The 18,198-nt window shown below is 46.3% G+C and overlaps 1 protein-coding gene across 9 annotated transcripts in view; it reads left to right on the plus strand.

Annotated features, from left to right (window-relative positions):
* The window catches only part of TMEM131L (transmembrane 131 like), an 81,373-nt gene extending 76,214 nt beyond the window's left edge, over positions 1-5,159 (plus strand). For all 9 annotated transcript variants that reach the window (XM_075708656.1, XM_075708659.1, XM_075708657.1 and 6 more), the window contains 4 exons: positions 422-542; positions 2,228-2,316; positions 3,156-3,298; positions 4,788-5,159. In XM_075708656.1, the coding sequence (XP_075564771.1) occupies positions 422-542; positions 2,228-2,316; positions 3,156-3,298; positions 4,788-5,066 (632 nt within the window). In that variant the 3' untranslated portion in view covers positions 5,067-5,159. The remainder of the gene's footprint in view (positions 1-421; positions 543-2,227; positions 2,317-3,155; positions 3,299-4,787) is intronic.
* The last annotated feature ends 13,039 nt before the right edge of the window (positions 5,160-18,198 follow it).

Genomic DNA, 18,198 nt, shown 5'->3' on the forward strand with positions numbered 1-18,198 from the left:
GTTCCCGCTGCATTCATGCGGTTGGACTTTGGAGATGGTTACTGACTGATGGCTGGGGCAAGGGGGAGGCTGGTGGAGATGGCATCCCTGCTGTCCGTCCTGCCGTGAGGAAAGGTGCTGCCTTGGCGCTGGCGGCTGGTGACTTAAGGACTCTCTAGGAATTTCTTGTCCTGTTTGGTTGAATTTCAGCTTCTCAGTTTGATTCTTTCACATAAATTTTTTAACAAATAGAAATTTTGAGATTTGTTTAAAAGTGGACATTTATCACAAAAAAAAAAAATAGATTGGTTAGTAACGCTGGACTTTTTATCTAGCATACAGTCCTTATTGTGGATCTGAGAATAAAGTGTCATTGTAATATTCAGAGTTTGTGGAGCCTCCTTCCTGTTGTTCTGCATTTCATTCCCTTTTCCCTTTTTAGGTCTTTACCCAACAGGAGACTTGTGGCCTGCCCAGCCAGTCTGCCTGACAAACAGTCTAAACTACAACCTTGAGAATAATATACCGTGCATGATCCAAGAAACACCCTCTGTCCACAACAGGCAAGTTATGTTTTATGTAAACAGTATGGATAAGGCTTTGTTCAGGTTTCTGTGATGCAGAGGACTGCATTCTACCCTTGATTGGTTTCTACCCTTGATTGGTTTAGAGTAGACTTGGTAGTGTAGGTTAATGGTTGGACTGGATGATCTTAAAGGTCTTTTCCAACCTAAACGATTCTATGATTCTGTGATTTGAGCTTATCTTATAATATTTGTAAGGCAGGTGATAGTTAAAGTAAAATTCTTGCTGTCACTTCAATCTTAGTTCTAGTTGTTTATGCTCTTCTATTAGTACATTGTGATTAATTTTGCTAAGACAAATTCACTGGTGTTCCTGCTCATAAGTAGATACTCCAGAACTTCTTTCAAATATAATTAAATAGTTTTTGGAAAGCTTTTAATTTCTTCCACATCTTTTGCATGGCCAGGCAGAGGGCCTGGCTTTTAGGTTTGTTTCCCTCTTGCTAAATACATAGCTTCTGTATACCATGGGGTGTGTTATGCAGTGTGTACTCGTGTTAAATGGCATGAACAGACACTGTTAAATAAAGGAAAAAAAAAAAAGGTGTAAGGATAAAAGTTGGTCTGTCTGAGGCTCTGTGTAGATTTGGGTTGACCTTCGCGTAGTAATGAACTTGGGTAATTCTGGTACTTCAGACTCTTCACACTGCAAATTTTACTAATGAAAGATGCACCACAAACTAGTGAGAAGAAATACTCTGCCGCCATATAGCAGTGAAATACGGCCAGTTCTTCAGGTCATATCCTGTCATCTGAAATGACAGAGTGGTAACACAGAAATCCCCAAGTGATGGCCTTGTGATCCCACCCAGCCTGCTAACCTCAGTTCTGTCTGTTGTGTCAACAAACTGCAGCCCTAATGATTGGGACCAATGGCCAGCAGTCTGTCCGACTCTTAAATTACTTTATATGCAAAAATTCCTGTCATTATATATTCATATGTAGTAACGATAACTTAACTTCTGAACTAGCCGTAACTAAAACTGAATTAGCATAGCTTGACATGAAATCCTTTTATATGCCTAGCTTGTCCAGACTGGGTCCAGACTCGGACTTCTTCAAGCTCTCTGCATAGCAGGACTTCCTTCACTACTCACATATCTTTAAGAATTACTTTTGAAAAGTCTTCTTGCAATTCTGAAATTATTTTAATTAAAACAAGTCTATTCCCTACAAATTAATGTGTAGTTTAGAAACTATTGTTTAACAGGACTTTTACGCATGTGGTGGGGAAAGTAGAAAACTCCATTTTAATTGCTATTCTCAAGCATTCAAATGCTTGAGAATGCGTTACATTTTCTTCTATTTCAAATCACATTATTTCGCTTTATATCTACCATTTCCATGGTTGTGGGAAAGAAGTACAATTATTTTCTTTTTATAGAGGAAGAAGTTGAACCCAGTTAGGTGTTGCAGGACATTGGTAGCTATCATTGCAAGTTGTTCATCCTTCCAGAGGAAAAAGAGCTCAGTGAGAGAATCACTGTGATTACGTAGTGGCACAGAGCAGATACTGACAGAATTGGCAAGCGGAATGTGAAAAGCCTCATCATCAGTTACAGGTGTTCTGCATCCAACAGCTTTACATTAAATAAGTATTTCTAAATAATTTTCAGAAGTTCTGCGAATTGTTTCTGACAGCAGATTTTTTTTTCTTGGGACAGCTTCATTGACTGGAATGCAGCTTGTGACAGCCAGTTCTCCAACATGTATTGTCCACTAGAGATGAACGAATATGGTGCTTTCCCAGAAGGTAAGATGAAATAAAGCTTATGAATTATCACTGAGCATCTTCTTTTCTCTCACCTTTTGTAGAACAAAAGGCTGGGCTTGTCTATAAACATCTGGGCGTTCATTGCTTAAGCGGACTTTACAGTTTCCAGCTGACTGGATCCTCTGTGGTAATAAACAATGTCTGCATGTGGCGGATGAGAAGACTGGTCTTCGTATGGAGTTATTAAGCCTGAAAAGTCAGTATACAGGAGACTGTCTGAGAGGGAATAGAGAGAAATTTTCGTGACCACAGTATTACACAAATCTTTTTGCACAATTTTCTTTGTTTCCCCTCTGGCAGGCTTCTGCCTTCCAGTGTGTGAAACAGAAGGCCTCTTGTGACCAATTACCTTTCCAGGCTAGAGTTTCTTGGCTTGGGAAGCACACTGGCAGCAACCTAGAATTCTTTAGCATTACCTAAGCAATAATTAAAGGTCAGGCTACAGTATCACAGGCAGCACGGTGATCCCTCGGGTGCTTAGAGCTGAGGCATGTTGGCAGTGAAGCCTGGGTAGGCTCTGCCATGCACGTTCTGTGGCTAATAAAGACTTTGTTCCCCAGTAGAGAGATTGCCAACTCTTTATCCCATCGTCCTGACAGCAATTTGTTAGCGAGTCCCTAATACAGAATGCTGGTCTTGTTAACAGAAATTGTTATGCTTCACTGCTGTGCTGCCCTGAAGGTGCCTGAAGTCACTGAAGGCTTAGGTTGGTTCCAGCCTGGCTCACTCCAAGAAGATTCAATGTTCCTCTGCAGAAATGCTAGTAGTGTTTATATTGCAAAAGCCTTATTTTGTCTTCCTGCTTTTACAAACCGCAGAAAACATGAACTACCCCAGTGGCTTCCCAGGTACTGCAGCGGTGCAGAATACAGCTTTCATTGACCAGAACTGTCCCTCCACCTGGAATGCGCCTGCCAACATGCCACCTACCTGGGAGCCCGCCGGTTACGTCAACTCCACAGTGAGTATTGTCACTGCGAGGCGTTGCCGCCTTGTGCCTCCTGAAAGCCTTCCCAGTGCGTTCCTGTCTTTCCCCTACCTGTTGCTTGCATGTTCTTCATGAATCCTTTAAGTAGCCTGATGTATGTATTTGATGCTGGCATTGGTAGCACGGCTTTTTCCCAGTTGTTGGTCCAGGTTGTTATTGGACCTTGTCTGTGAAATTTTAAGACAGATCCTTTTGCCTGAAAATTGACTAAAATCATCTTACATATGGAAAAACATTTTGGACTTATGTAGTCTACTGAGACTTTTTCCTATCAAAATCAACCTTTCCAGATGAGGGGAAAACACAAAAAGTGCTGACAGCAAAACCCAAAGAGATTTGGAAATTGTAGAGCTGAATGGACAGCTGCTCTCAGTGACTTTGACAGGGTTTTTTGCTAGGAAATCCAAGTGATTTAAGCTGGATTTGTGCAGATTTCTGAATGCTGACTTTGACCTGTGACGCTCTAGACTAGCCATGTTTGTGTCATCCCATAGTGCAATATAGTGATTTCAGTTCAAGGTGATCTTTAATTGTAACCACCTTCCCTTCTGCTCTTATTTCAAAATCTTCTATTTTCAATCTTTTTTTTTTTAATTTACAGTAGGTGTATTTTGAATAAAACTAACCAAATAAAGCAAGAAATGTTTCCAACTGCAAAAGTGAAAATTCTGGTGTGTTAAAAAGTGGCAAAACTGGTAGAAGACTGTTTGCTAAAATAAACGTGGCTTTATTTCATATTTTATCCAGGAATGCCAGGAAACACAGCAGGTAGAGATTGGAAAATACATTAGATAATTCAGTTCATTTCCCTGGCGAGCTTTTCCCCACAATACATTTCAGTGTTTCATTCAGTTTTAAAAGTCCCAAGACTTCCATGTCCTTCTTAGAGAGACTTCCTCGCAGACTAACACATCTCGCCCTCCAGGAGGTTCTTTATAAGCTTTCGAAATTTTCTAACTAAATTCCCTAGCTCCCAATTATAGTCTCTTTTCCATACTGAACATCCCTCTCTGCTCCCAGCGTGCATAGTCTTTCGGTACTGACACATACTTCAACGTTTTTCTTGTCATTTCTTAGGCGTCCTTCTCTTCTAACTCTCAAAACGTGCATGGCGCTCTTCACGCATCTTCCATTTCTCCCTTATTTTTCTTAACAGCCTGACCAGAACTGAATATTGTGTTCCCGTTACAGTAATATCGATGCCGTGCAGGGAAGAGCTCATATGGCTTCATTTAGCGAAGTGCCTTTGCACACACACACACACACACACACACTCTACTGCTGCTGTACTATTTTTGGCAGCCATATTGCTTTGTAAACTCATGTGCAATTTTCTACTTGTGTGTTTCCTAAGTTCTCTACATAAATGCTGCTTCCTCCCATTTAGTACTACATTTCCACGTTTTCTTTGGCAAATGGTCCATTTTGCAGTTTCCCATGATAATTTGATCTTGCCCTACAGCCCTACCTCTCAAGCACCCGAAGCTTGTCTCCAATGTCTGGACTTTTTGGTTCCATCTGGGCACCTCAGAGTGATGTTTATGAAGGCTGCTGCCCCGTCAGTGCTACAACCCAACACTCGACCCACGTGGAGAACCAGGCAGTTATGTGTAAGCAGGAATACTATCCGAGGTTTAACCCCTTCCGTGCCTACATGAACTTGGACATATGGACTACTGCAGCCAATCGAAATGCAAATTTCCCACTTTCGAGGGACTCGGGTTACTGTGGAAACGTGTGAAAGGAATTTGATTTAAAAATGTGAATAAAGATGCTTGCAATTTTGATTACTAGAGTAAGCTGTTTGTTGAATAGATTACAATGTTGGTGGATATTTTGGCACTTTTATATTGAAAATAAATTTTTTTTACTGAAGTCTGAGCATTCAGTGCATTTTAAAAAGCAAAGCATATTCAGGACGCTGTTATTGTCAGGTGAAGGCTATAAATTTAAAACTCAAATTTTTTCAAGAATAAGGACAGTATTAGGTTCTTAAAAGCATCCATGAGCCTGTACTGCACATGTTTCTCCTGAAGTTTACATTCTGTGGTATAAGCTAGGAGCGGTTTAGCATTTGTAGGTACAAACTTACACCCATAAGTAATCACATCTGTACCAAACGGTAACACTGGGGACCTACTTGTTGATGCAGATCAGAGATTTTCCAAGTGGTGCCACTTCTACAGCTGACATAGTTATTTGTGGGTGTAAACTTCTGGCAATAGAAAAAAGGCTGAATTGTGGCTTGTTTATCTGGCTTGAAAATGCAAGCTGTCACTTGGACGACGTTATGCTTGTGCAGTGTGGGTGAGTGGGCGTTTCTTTCAGGAGCTTTTCTTGCAAGTGACTCCTGACATTTTGTGTTTATATTTTTAGCCTTCATGTTGCAATAGCATTCTCAGTGCATTTAATTGCCCTTGTTTAAAATGTCAAAACTTGAACTGGAACAAGTATTTCTTTGAGAGCGGAGTTCATACCACTCTCCAAAACAGAACAGCATTGTGTTAGCTCGTGTTACGAGACTGAAACTTTGTAGTGGGAAAGGCAACCAGGGAAGTGCTGCCACCCAGTTCGGGGCTGAATCTTCCCTTCGCGCAAGCCGACTCTGCTGGCCGTTCCTGTAGAGCCATTTGTTCTGGCATGGCAGCGCATGCCTGGGCATCTTCACTCTTAGGTGGCAGAAAAAGGGGAAGGCATCCCTTGGATTCAGAGATGTCCTCGACAGGGAGACTTGTTAAGCCTGGAGAAAGAGAGAGTAAAGGGGGATCCAGTGGCAGCCTTGCACAGCTGCTTGAAGGAGAGCCATAAAGATGGCAGAGCCAAAGCCTGTGTGGTGGCTGCGGGCGTTACGGCAAATGGCAGCGGTCACAGGTTGCCACACGAGAGGTTCAGGCTGAACACAAGTGACTTCCCTCAGAGGGTGGTGCTGCAGGAGCATGGGTTGCCCCGAGGGGTGGACAGATCTCCGTGCTTGGAGGTGTTCATGATGCAGCTGAACGAAGCCCCACGTGACCTGCTCTAGCGGTGGTGGCGGTCCTGCTCCTTGTGGGAGGTCGGGCTAGAGACCACCAGGGTCCAGTCACCATTTTGACGATTCTGTGAACTCGAGCAAGTTCCTTACTTTTTGCTACTTTTAATTGTTTTCCTCTTGCCCTTTGAGCTCAGACTGACTGGAAGACAAGAACGCTGTTTGACAACAAAATGTTGAGGCTTTCGCGTTTGTTTTTGTTCGAAGGCAGGGTGGAAAAGGCACTGCAAAAGAGCTGACAGCCCTGTGTGCAAGGCTACTCAGCAGTCTGAGCTCCCAGACGGAAATTCTGGCCCTGCCAGTCTCACCACATTGCTGAACTATTGGATCAGTTCCTCTGACTCACTGGTTTCAGCCAGAAGTGCCATCCCAGGTCTTGAAATGTTTCACCAGAAACAGCACGTTTCCGCAAAAAGTTAATTTCGGTAAATCAACACTTCCTGCAAAGAAAGCTTTGTTGAAAGATAGCCTGCCAGCTACGCTTTCACACGTGTTTGAGTTAGCTCAGAAGGAGGTAGCGACTGGGTGGGATAGTCAAAAGCTGCTCCGTTTACCTGCTTTAACTGCTGATGCGGAAGGCACGCCTAAGCCTTCCTTTGGTTTCTATGTCAGAAAAATGGGATCATCACTGAATGCTTTTCAAAACTGTGGTGTTTTAATGGTTTGATCAGGAACGCTAGTTCCTCCAGCGCCTGGAGTCTTTGGCTGCTTTCCATGATGCATCGTGCTGGGCGGGAATCTGACTCTGGAGTTTAATCATAATTGCTTGTGATAGTGAAGGAAAGTTCACATGTTCATATGAACTTTGATGCTCCTGAAATCAGTACTAAGCCATGAGAAGTTAGTCATTACCACTGGCATACTTGCTGTGCACCTCTTGCCTATGGCAGGAGACTTCAGGAGGAATAGAGTGGGAGTACAAACACAATAAATATGGAGAAAAAAAAAAACCCAAGTGATCATTTGGTTTGAAATGCAGTGAAGTTCTTTATTCCCTGGATAATGTTGCTTCTTGTATGGCATGTTCATTGAATTTTGGATGTGCAAAGGCACAGCAGAGAAGAGAGGGCGTTCAAAGCTGCGCTCAGTCAGCTTACCCAGCTCATTCTGTTAATTGTTTTAAGGAGATCTGTATTGTCCATGCACTGAAGTGAAGCTTTTCCTCAAGTACCAGTGTAAGGAGATGATTTTCTTATATCTGCAACAAACTATAACAACAACAATAAAACCCCACAGAGTTCTGATCAGCACTGAGTCCCTGTGGTAAGTAACGTGTATGTTCTAGGCAGAATAAATCACTGAAGAAGAGGAAAAAAGCCCATGCAATAAACTAAGCAAAGACACTGGAGTGTTCGGGGAGAACAAAAAAAGAACTGTTTGGAAGAAGACCTCTGTGAAAAAGTTGGTCAGAGTTGTTAAAGTGCCAGCAAAAGACAAGGGAAATGAGCCACAAACAACTTGAGAAATATTGCTAAGAAAGAAAACAATCATTCTCTTTAATCAAACCAGAACAGATCAAGAAGTAATTCCCCCCGGAGCTGTGTAGTATTAGGCAAAGTATTTCATACAACTTTTCATAACAATAACTAAGGAATGTAACAAGCTCATTAAGGTTACCAGGAATAATTGCTGCCATCAGGAGACATCTGTAGCTTAATTAGCAATCCACTGAATGCAAGTGGATTTGGGCTCAGTTAAAAATCATTCTTTCTACAGTAAAGGGGAAGATGAAATAAAGAATTCCACTACAAATTTCTTTGTACCAAAATGATTATAATTCTACTGGAGTGAAACTGGAGAGGTTGCTCTAAAGATGTCTCATTGTTGTGAGCAAAATAATTTGTAATTTCTTGCCTTGTGCCAGGAATTCCGTATAGCAGAATCGGGAGTTTCACTGATTTCTCTGGAACTGGTACTGGGTTTTCTTTGAGAAACTTCAGCAAAAGTTCTCAGTTAACCCAAGAAATGCTTAGAATTGCAAAGGGAAAAACAAAAATACCAGTGCAAAAGCAGAATTGCACAGTTCACTAGTAGGGCTGGTTATGGAGGGGGGAAAAAAATTACGGGCAGTTCCAAGCGTTCAGTGTTGATTTCTATCCCAGCGCGAATGCTACATAAACTCAGGACATTCAGTGTTTTCCTAAGACAAGACTTGGGAGAAGTGACAGCCACCCGCTCCCAGCGGGTGTGTGGCTTCTTAGGGAAGAAGCATTGTGCGTTGGGAACTGGGGGTACCAAGTTATCGCTGTCCTTGGACAGGACGCACGGGATATCTTGGCCAGGCCTCCCTGGTTTGTCCAGAATTTCCATCCTGGAGCCAGGGAATATTCCTGGCATGTTTTGTGAATGTTTACAGGTACTATGAGAGACAACGTTTGGACACAGCCAGCATCTGCTGCAGGGGTGTTCAGGTGCCGCAGCCTCGCCAGGCTGCAGCAAGCCCCTCACAGCATCAAGCTGGAGAGCTAAGGGAAGAGGAGCATCCAACGCAGCTTCTCGGTAGAGGAGGGCAATGATCCGCTGGGACCCTGTTTCTTGGTAAGTGGGGCTGCCACAGCATTGAGCTTACTTCTGCAGGGAGGGATTTGGGCTGCCCAGCAGCCTGGCTGCCACCGGTCCGGCCTGGGAGCCGGGTTTGAACTGCTTGGGAGCAACAGACTGGCCTGACCAGCTGCAAATACTGCGTGCGGCGTTCGAAGCACGTGGGGGACAGTACAAGTCCCCGAAAGGCAGGCTCACCTGGGAAGCACAGTGGTTGCTTGCTCTTGCAGCTTTGTGATGAGCACGGTGGCAATTGGCGGGTCTGTCCTACAGCTCCTGCAGCTGGACCTGGGCGTGTAGGACCGTTCCAGCTGCTTGAAGGCAACTACCGGCAAGCAGCTTGCTGTTGCACTTGCAGAAGCAGCCTGAAAGCTGTGAGGGCAGCTGAGAGATTGATTGCCAGAGGGTAAATGAGCTCATTAAAGGGAAGGTTAACTGTCTTAATTGCCTGAAGAGTGTGGAAGGGGAGGAAGCAGGGGAGGTGCTCACCACCTGCGCTGGGGCTGGCAGTGCCTTCAGTTCCAGCACCCAAATTCTCTCTGGCCCCGGTGCCACCTGGGAAGCTGCAGCCTCGGCAGCACCGCAGGTGCAGAGCCGGCACCGCTGTCCTACCAGGTGAGCTCTTGGCCTGTCCTTATGGTGGTAAGTTGGGCGTTGCTTTCCAGCATTTGCTTTCTTCTCTCCCAGCCGCAGGGAACACCCGTTGTTTATTTTTCTCAGTCACCGAGTCACCTCCATCTTCTTTTGCCCTCTCCACGTACTTGCTTTGCTTTCAGCAATTTGTGGAAAAGGTTTACGGCAGCACCTCCCCATCACCACGGGCACGCTTTAGTTGTACCTTTGATTCCTCTGCTCCATCTTGTTGTTCAGTCTGCTGGTCCGCTTCTGTGGGGGAAGTAGCTCGGCGCAGGGCTTATTGCATCCTCTTCCACAGCACCCTTGGGTGGGCTGAGGGTCACTGTCTCCCCAGGACTGCTGTGCTGGCATGGCCCTCCTCTGTCCCAGCAGCAATGCAGCACTCACCCTACTTTTCTGACAGGAGGGAGGCTGGCAGAGTTATGTGTCCCAGCTGGAGAAGGAGGTCCCTGGCATTGGTTGGGGCCATTGCCCAGTCCTGCGCTGGAGGAGGCTTGGCTGGGTGAGACGCAGCAATGCTCCCCGTCTCCGCAAGCTGGGGGACGTGGAGCAGCGGGAGGCAATGGGCAATCTGTGCTCTGCCCCATCGTGGGCGAGTGACAAGAGCAGAGCAGGGTGAGGATTTATTGTCCCAGCCCTACAAGGCGGTGTTGCAGCTGAGGTCCTGGGAGCTCACACCCGCCTCTGCAGCTCATCACTAATGCACGGACACAGGCGCTCCCCTGCTGCTGAAAGCTGAATATTACTGCTCCTCCCTCCATCTCTGGAGTGGGTTTCCTTGCAAAAGCTGTCTGTCCGTGCCTGCCTGACAAAAATGCCTCCTTTGTCGCTGTGGGTTGCACACCATGAGGCTTGCTTTTTCCGTGACCTCTACTGTATTTCATTTCTTGCTGCTTTCTTCAACAATAACAGCAGCGCAAACTCAAACCTTTCCTAACTTCGAGTTGCTCTGAAGGGCGGCCATTCCTGGCCGCTCCCTCTGGTAGTGCCCGGGAGCTGCTCCCTGCGCTATTAGGGGTTTTTGCAGCCCTGCTTGGGGGACGATGGCGATTTCGCATTTCCATGAGCCCCCACACACCTCTCTGGAGTTTTTGTTGTTCGGAGGCTGTCAGCAACCCAGGCAAGCAGGGACCATGCTGGCCCAGAACGAGGGGCCTCCTCAGTGTACGAGCCAGTGCCAGATGAGCTGCTCTGGCTGGTGTGGATGAGCTTCTCATCTAGCAAAAACCGGTTATTTAATCATTGTCAGCTAAACTACCAGCAGCTAGGCTTGGCTCACAACTGAGTGTGTATGTATGCATCTCTTGGAAGGAGCACATCGCCTCCATGAGCAACCAGAACCCCCCCATCCTCTTCAGTAAACGCAACTCCTGTGCAGCAATTTCGAGAAGGTGATGGTCCATACCCTGACCATCCCCACCACGCTCTGGGGTATGACTGCCATACCCAAGGGGTGACAAGCTCTGCCAGACCTCATTTCTCCAACCACGCTGGCAAAACGCTCGGTTTGCTGGGAGCCATTTGTTTGGTTTTAATTTTGACTGAATGTACAGTTTGCGAAGGGAAGCTAATGCTTTCGCACGTCTTCGTTAGCACAGATGTGGAGGAAGCCTGTGTGCTGGACCTGCTCCGGCTCCCAGAGACGGCAACGTGGAAGGCGGGTTGCCTTCGCTGGGCTGGGGGTCAGCGGGTGCTGTGGTGGAGGGCTGTCTTGAAACTAGAAATAACCTCCTTCTCACGCAACGTTGAGGTGCTGCGGTGCAGGGCTGTCTCGAAACTAGAAATAACCTCCTTCTCACGCAACGTTGAGGTGCTGCAGCGAAGCGCTTGGCCATCAACACCCTACGAGAACCTGCTGCGATTGCTGGTTCTGATTTAGGGAGAGAAATGTTTCACTTCATTCGCTCAACACGGCCTTGTTAGATGAAAGGTGTTTTGCAGTGCGGTATAGGAAATGCCAAAGAGTGCAAACCAGATGCTGAGGCTGATAAGGGAACCTTGCAGAAATGGCAGAAAGCACCATAACCCTCCCACCGCTCTCCTCAGACCTGTGAGACGGCAGTGTGGCCGTGGGAGCATATTGCTTTCTTCTCAGCAGCGCTCACGTGAGAAAGGCGGCATCTCAGCGGCATTCCTCCAGCTGCTTGCATGCAGGCTGGTTCACCCTTCCTCCAGCCCGGCTCGTGATGGTGCGTGCACCTCCTAGATGGGGCATGTGGCGCTCGTGAGGGAATGGAAAATGACCTCATTGCCGCCCTGTTTCTGGAGCAGCGTGGGAAGCCCTCACTCCCCCTTGGCTCCCCTCATGCTTTTCAGCCGCACGGCCCACGGTTTGTGGCGTAAATGGTTTCTGGAGCTCAGCAGTGGTTTTGTATCGATCCACTCTTTGCATAGCTGCCTGCAGGTCGATCAGTCTCTCTGCAGACAGCTAGCAGTTGTTAACCAGAGGAGATGCCAGCCCTACTTCTGTTGATGAAGCCTGCTTAATCACAGCTTGTGTTCCTCCTTTGGTTATTAGTTTTAATTAGGCTCCAACCACCCCTTCCCATTGGCTAAGGACATCAAGCACACACTGCGCGTGCCTTTGGGCTCCCACTGTTAGTGCTGCGTTCAGATCGTGCACTCAGCAAATGACTTTTGAGTACTGAGTTCCAGGTTTTCCCGTCTGTATATCTTTGGCATGTAATGCTCTTGCCAGGGCTGCAAGAAATCAGACCGCAGGTATCTTCTGCTTAATCAAGGCTCAGTTTTACAATTTTCCCACGCCGCTGCTCTGGTGCACGCAGATGCCGCTGAGCAATTTTCTCCGGGCACTTTGCTATCACTTTCACCACTGCTACATCACAGCAAGCACAGCTGTTTTCCCTCTCTCCTGGCTTGCAGGGTTTGCTTACGCTTTTGGTTGCAGCCTTGAACATTGCAGCGCTCTGTGTGGCCTGGCCTGAGCCATCCATGGCTTACAGGGTGGGATGCTCCTGATCACAAGCAGAAATCTGGGACACAAAGACCTGATGGAGATGCTGGGGTGGACAGCCTACGGGGGCTGAGCTCACGGTGACACAAGCTTTTCCTGTCTGTAAGTATTTCTGTCTTCTGAGTGAGGTTCACAGGCAATAGCTGAACTTCGTGACCTGGGTCAATACCCTACAGCAATGTGCAACTTGTGGAAGCCCTCAACTCACAATATCGTTAAGGAGAGATGTCTTTGTGCCTTTTAAAGATGGCCTGCACTGGTTGCTGAAGGGTTTGTTTCTATCTAAGAAAGGAACGTTTCTGTTCACTTGAAAGGTTTTTAATAATTTATCACTTTAAGGACTAAAATTTGTCACACAATTTGTTAAGGACCAAATAATGGCTTATAGAAATGCTTCAAAATCCCTAAGTGAGTTATGAAGTATCTGTTAACTTTTATTTATTAGTTAGTGAAGTGTAAGCCTGTGAGCATCCTCCAGAATGACGTACATGACTGAAGCTCAGTAAGCTGCAGGTTTGGTTTTGGTTGCAGGAACCTCATATGCCATTTGCCATAATAGAGAAACCTGAAGCCTAACCAAGACAGTATTCTTCTTTCTGAAGAGCTGACTTGAGGGATGAGCGAAAGGCTCCTAGATGGCCGCCTTCTGTCCTTCTCCTTGCTTCCTCTTGTCTGAGTAGTCCTTTGTCAGTTGACTGGTCCCATCCGCGGACCTGTCAAGCAGGAGTTCAGCTGTCTTGGCCAAAGCATCACTGATACCTCGTATAGAGACAGTTTGTTAGAGAAGCCCTCAAGAGACTGAGTATTGAGTTCTATAAATAAAAATAGGAAACAGATGGCACCAGTTTCAAAAGTTAAGTGGTTTTTAACTAGTCCAGTAACTAATGTTCTCATATACCTACAAAAATATTACAGTTTTATCTTTGCAAAGATCAAAAGAACAACTTTGAAGCACATGCCAGGCACACGCAGCCATACATTTTAATAGATGACAGATCAAATGTATTCTTACAGTAATGGGACTGACTTGCCGATTTCAAATTCCCCCATGTATTCCTGCAGTGTGTAAAGCCTAATGACTGCTCTGGTTTGTTTGGGTTTTTTTAAATTACTACTACTGTGAACCCACTGTTGCCTCAAGCATACTGCAGATAGTAAAAGAAGAGAAGTCCACAACTCTGGGGTCTGAGAGTGAGCCTGGTAAGGAAGCATTTCATGTGAGGAAGAAGTAGGAATCCCCTGGAGCTGCCCAGGTCTTCTCAACGGGCTGAGTATGTCAGCATCCACCCCTGTTTAGATCAATCCGCTTATTCATGGGTATCTGTTTTAACTTCTAGAAAGAGATGGGGAGAAGTAAGACCATAGCATGCCTGACTTAGACTGATAAAAGCTGGCTCTGCGCTGCAACATGTTCTCTCGGGCAGGTTGTACCTATGATGTCTAACATGATCAAACCCACGGGGGCTGCAGCACTGTTTAGCAGCAAGTGGAAATGTGTGCTAGCTGCTGCGAACTCAGAAAACTGAGTTGTACAATTTATTCTGAAAACTGTTTTCCAGTTGTACAATTTATTCTGAGGGCAGAAGAGGCCATTTCTCCCACGCTAGAATAAACCTTTTGGAGTCCAGACTTTTTTAGAGTTATAGTTGAGCTAAAGCTTGCTCTTATGTGAGATGCTTACTGTTATTGGTTTGTCTGCAAAACAGGTGCTTCTGCTTTCCACAAACACTGAACACTGGTTTAAAGTCCGTCTCTCTCCTGTGCCTCGCTGCTCTACTCCTTAAGCCAATCCCCATGATACCAGAGGGGAAGGCCGCTGTGGGTGCCGTAACTCTTAGCTCCTTTTATCTTACTGCAACTTGGCTTCCCAGGAGACAGGCTTTTGATTTGTTTGCCTGGTTTGTTTGTTATGTGCATGTTTGTTTGTTTTTAAGGAGTCTAACCTTTTACTTAGCTTGATTGAAAAGCATATTTTTGGCAGTGGTGATGGAAATATAGAGCCCAGTTAAGAAACCTCTGGATTTGGTAACGGTACCCTTCTTCTGCAGTCCCCGTTAAAATGGCCTGGAGTCGAGTTTCCAGAAGGCCTATGCAAGAAGCTGGAGGTCAATGTCACCTCCAAAATCTGTGCAAAAAATCTGTGGCAGGGATGTCTTCTCAAATCCGGTCTTATCCATTAGACCTTAATGTGTCTCCTACAATAAAGAGAGAAGGAAAGAAAGTCTGCTTTCTTTTGGTAGGTAGATCATCAGCAGATCACACTTAGTGACATTTCTAACGTGCTTTAAGAATTAGACGACACAGTCTTACCTCAGTGCCAACAGAGGGAGAGACTCGGGCAGAATTTGGCATCCCGCTGCCCCTTTAGACATGTAAGAGTTTAGCATTTATTTCTCCGGTGTCCCATATTCAGCCGGCACCTCATATCTGGGGGCCCTGGGGTTTAGATACCACAGTTCCTGCTGGGCCTCTGCCTCTGCTTCTGAGGATGCTTGGGATGTCTCAACACAACTGGTGCCAACCATCCCTGCTGGTGTCCTGTGGTTAAGCTCCCACTCTTACCTCCTCTGCCCACCTTTTCTGCAAGGCTTAATCCAGTTCCTAATCACCTGGGTCCTTCAGAAAACACGTCCAGAAGAGGAGAAAGTAGCACCTCCTTCTGTATCTCAGTTGTAGGAGCATTCACAGAGGTTTGCGGAGCCCTCAGGTTCCAAAAAAATCCCCTCTGCCACAGGACTGGAGCAGGCATGGGGTATCTGCCCTGAAATTCTGTAGGTATCCTGCTTATTGTAGGAAAAGGAGCAGTTGTGACAGCTTGTCTCACGTGCCGATTTCCCCCTGCCACAGCCTCTCGGACAGAAGATCACGGCTTTCCACAGCTAGGCAAAGCCAGCACCTCTGCATGCAGGAGCAGTCTTGCCCTGCTGCCTGCCATATGCAAGCCAGATTAAATGTACGCGCTTGCAGCGACCCAGCTTTCGGCCACTTCCCCACCGGCGGGGATGGGGAGCTGGAGGATCTCATTGTCTCGGGTCTGTCCTGTCTGCTGGCTTTCTGTCCTGTCTTCTGGCTTTCCGCCCTGGAGGAGGGGCAATGGAGCAAGGAGGGGTGGATGCAAGCCCCCGCCCGGGGCAGACGGCCCTGCGGCACCTCAGCACCTTCACTACCTGCTTTCCTCTTTAAAATGCAGTAGGGGTCCATCTAATTAGAGAGTAACCACACCTTTAAAAGCACAGCTTTATCTACAAAGTTGTTCTCTTTCATGCCAAAAGTTATAGGGAAAAGCACGGGTCGGAGGGGCAGGAAAACCCCTGGCTGAACTCTAGAGTGGGAAGAGCGAAACTCTAAGGACAAAACAGGACAGAGAAGCCTCCAAGGCACGGTGATGAGCCTCTCATCTCCCTCTGTCTGAGGGCAGCCGGGGAGAGGCCCTTGCTCAGCTGGTGATTTCCAAATGCTTGGGCAGCCAGGCGTGGCGGTGGCTGCGCAAGGCGGGCAGTGCCCTGCTGGCCCCCCAGCAAGCCCCCCATCCCGGCTGCCTCCCATGCTGGGGGTCTCCTTCACCCCCGACATGCCCCCGGGGGGTTTTTGCTCCTCTTGGGATGGCAGGATCTGGCCTGAGTAAGGCTGAACCTTGGGAAAACAAAGGAAGATCTATTAGTAGTCACCATTTCTTTATTTATTTTCAGTTATTTCCTGGTTTCAGCGTTGTGCAATGTTTACCAAAGATGACCAGCCAAAGTAAACCACCCGAATGAAAAACTGCAAATGAAAAAGCCAGCTGCACAGCTCAAGCTGGTCCCTTGCCCTCGAGCACTTTAGTCGTTTCAGATTAGGTGCTTGCTTGCCGTTCTCCTGCAGATAGGCTTATAAGGAATCTCCCTGAGACAAACCTACCCCCGTACGCAGCCACCGGCAGAAAGCTTAGGTAGGTCTGGAAAGACTCTCTAGCAAGAGGAGGGATTAACATGCCTGCTTGTTAACTTTGGCAGTGTGTGTAGTCGTCGTTGTGCCAGCGGAGTTAGGGAAAGCAAATGGGGAGGGATTATTTTACGATTGGTGGCGTTCCTGGGGGATGGAGGGTTTTTTTTGCGGGGACTTCATAGCAGCAGTAAAAGGCAGAGCAGAGCACAAAGCAGTTCCTTCATGGCCAGGAGGCTGTTTCGTCAGGAGGAGCGGTACAGAGCCAAAATGGATGGAAACACTCCCTTCTCCCTTAATACAGTTGCTGACCTGACTTACCCAGAGTGAGTCATTGGTACCAATGTTGTCCTGTTACTTGGTGAGAAGTTATGAACTCACCCTTTTTCTTGTCCAGCAAACCAGCTTGCCAGCTGCTTGCCAAGTTCCCCATGAAAGAGAAGGGGCTGCCCAGCCTGGAGACAGGACTTCTCCACCTGCAGAAACAGGGAACAAGTCAAACTCATTCATAGGCTGTGTGTCATCATGACAAGTTGTGAGGAAAACTTATTTTACAGAAAAAATTAGACCTCTTAACAGTAGGAGAAAAGACTCCAGCCAGCCTTCACCTTATCCATCCTTCCTCCCGTTACTCTCTGCATTTTTGTTAGTGACTTTTGAAAGGCACTATTCAACTGGAAGGCTTTGCAGACATCAGAGGGGACACTATCAGATGGAGACACTGGAGAGATGGCCGAGAGGGAGTCCTCTTGACAGAGGGTCACGCATCTCAGTATGCTTTGCTTGGCCTTTTGGTCCCACATGTGAGCTGGGAACAAACAGTTCAAGGAACCAACCCCAGAGAAATAAAGTACTCTGAAGGACTGATTTTAAAGGAAATTTGTTGAACCTGTTAATCATGGAACATACAGGAAATTAATTTAAAATGATGTCATAAAAATAGCACATGAAAGAAGTGCAAATGTAGCATAATTTCTATAAATAGAAAAGAATCTTTATACCGACACTTGTGTAAGTTATAAGCTGAAAGCAAACCAGGTGGCCAGTCTATTGGGTAAGAGTTGTTAAACGTTGGATGCTAAGACCCAAAGAAACAAAGATCTTCTTGTGTCCGCAGGTGCAAACCTCATGGTGAGTTCAGCATTGGAGGAATATCACCTGAATTGATACAAGGTAAGAAAGTGCATTTAATTTGATACTCTTTCCCACAGTAGAGCAGATGTAAGGTAGACAGATTTTATTACCCTATGGTTATCTCTGAACCAACTTATTCTTGTCCTGTAGTTCCAGCTGTTGAGATGAAAGTTGGTTGTTTTTACTGCTTTTTTGCCTATGATATTTCCTTTGATTCCTTTTCCTTTGATAACTCTTCTGTCCAAAAGCTGCAAACTACAGAGCAAATTACTTGAAAGCATGAGTTACCACACATCCTACACTTATTAGAGATCTACAAAAGTCTTTTTAGCATTACTACAACCCCCTGTTGCAATCTTTGTGTAAGTTCCCTACTTGCTTTCAAGTGAAGAGCAGGGGTTTTTGTTTGTTTTCTGTTACCATGTGTTTGCAATCACCTATTGCACCAGGGTTTTGGTCTCTGCTGGAGTTCCTAAGTCCTGCTAAAAGGTCTACAGGGTTGGCAATGTTTTTGGACCATCACTATTGCAATAATGGGACATTGCTAAGAAAGGACTATTCCCTCTCAAGACCATGCCATTGCTGCCCAGCCTGTGCTCCCTTTCTTCAAACAGACACCATGACATGGCAGAAGCCGCT

This window comes from Pelecanus crispus, chromosome 4 (assembly GCF_030463565.1).
Source record: "Pelecanus crispus isolate bPelCri1 chromosome 4, bPelCri1.pri, whole genome shotgun sequence".
Taxonomy (NCBI): Eukaryota; Metazoa; Chordata; class Aves; order Pelecaniformes; family Pelecanidae; genus Pelecanus; species Pelecanus crispus.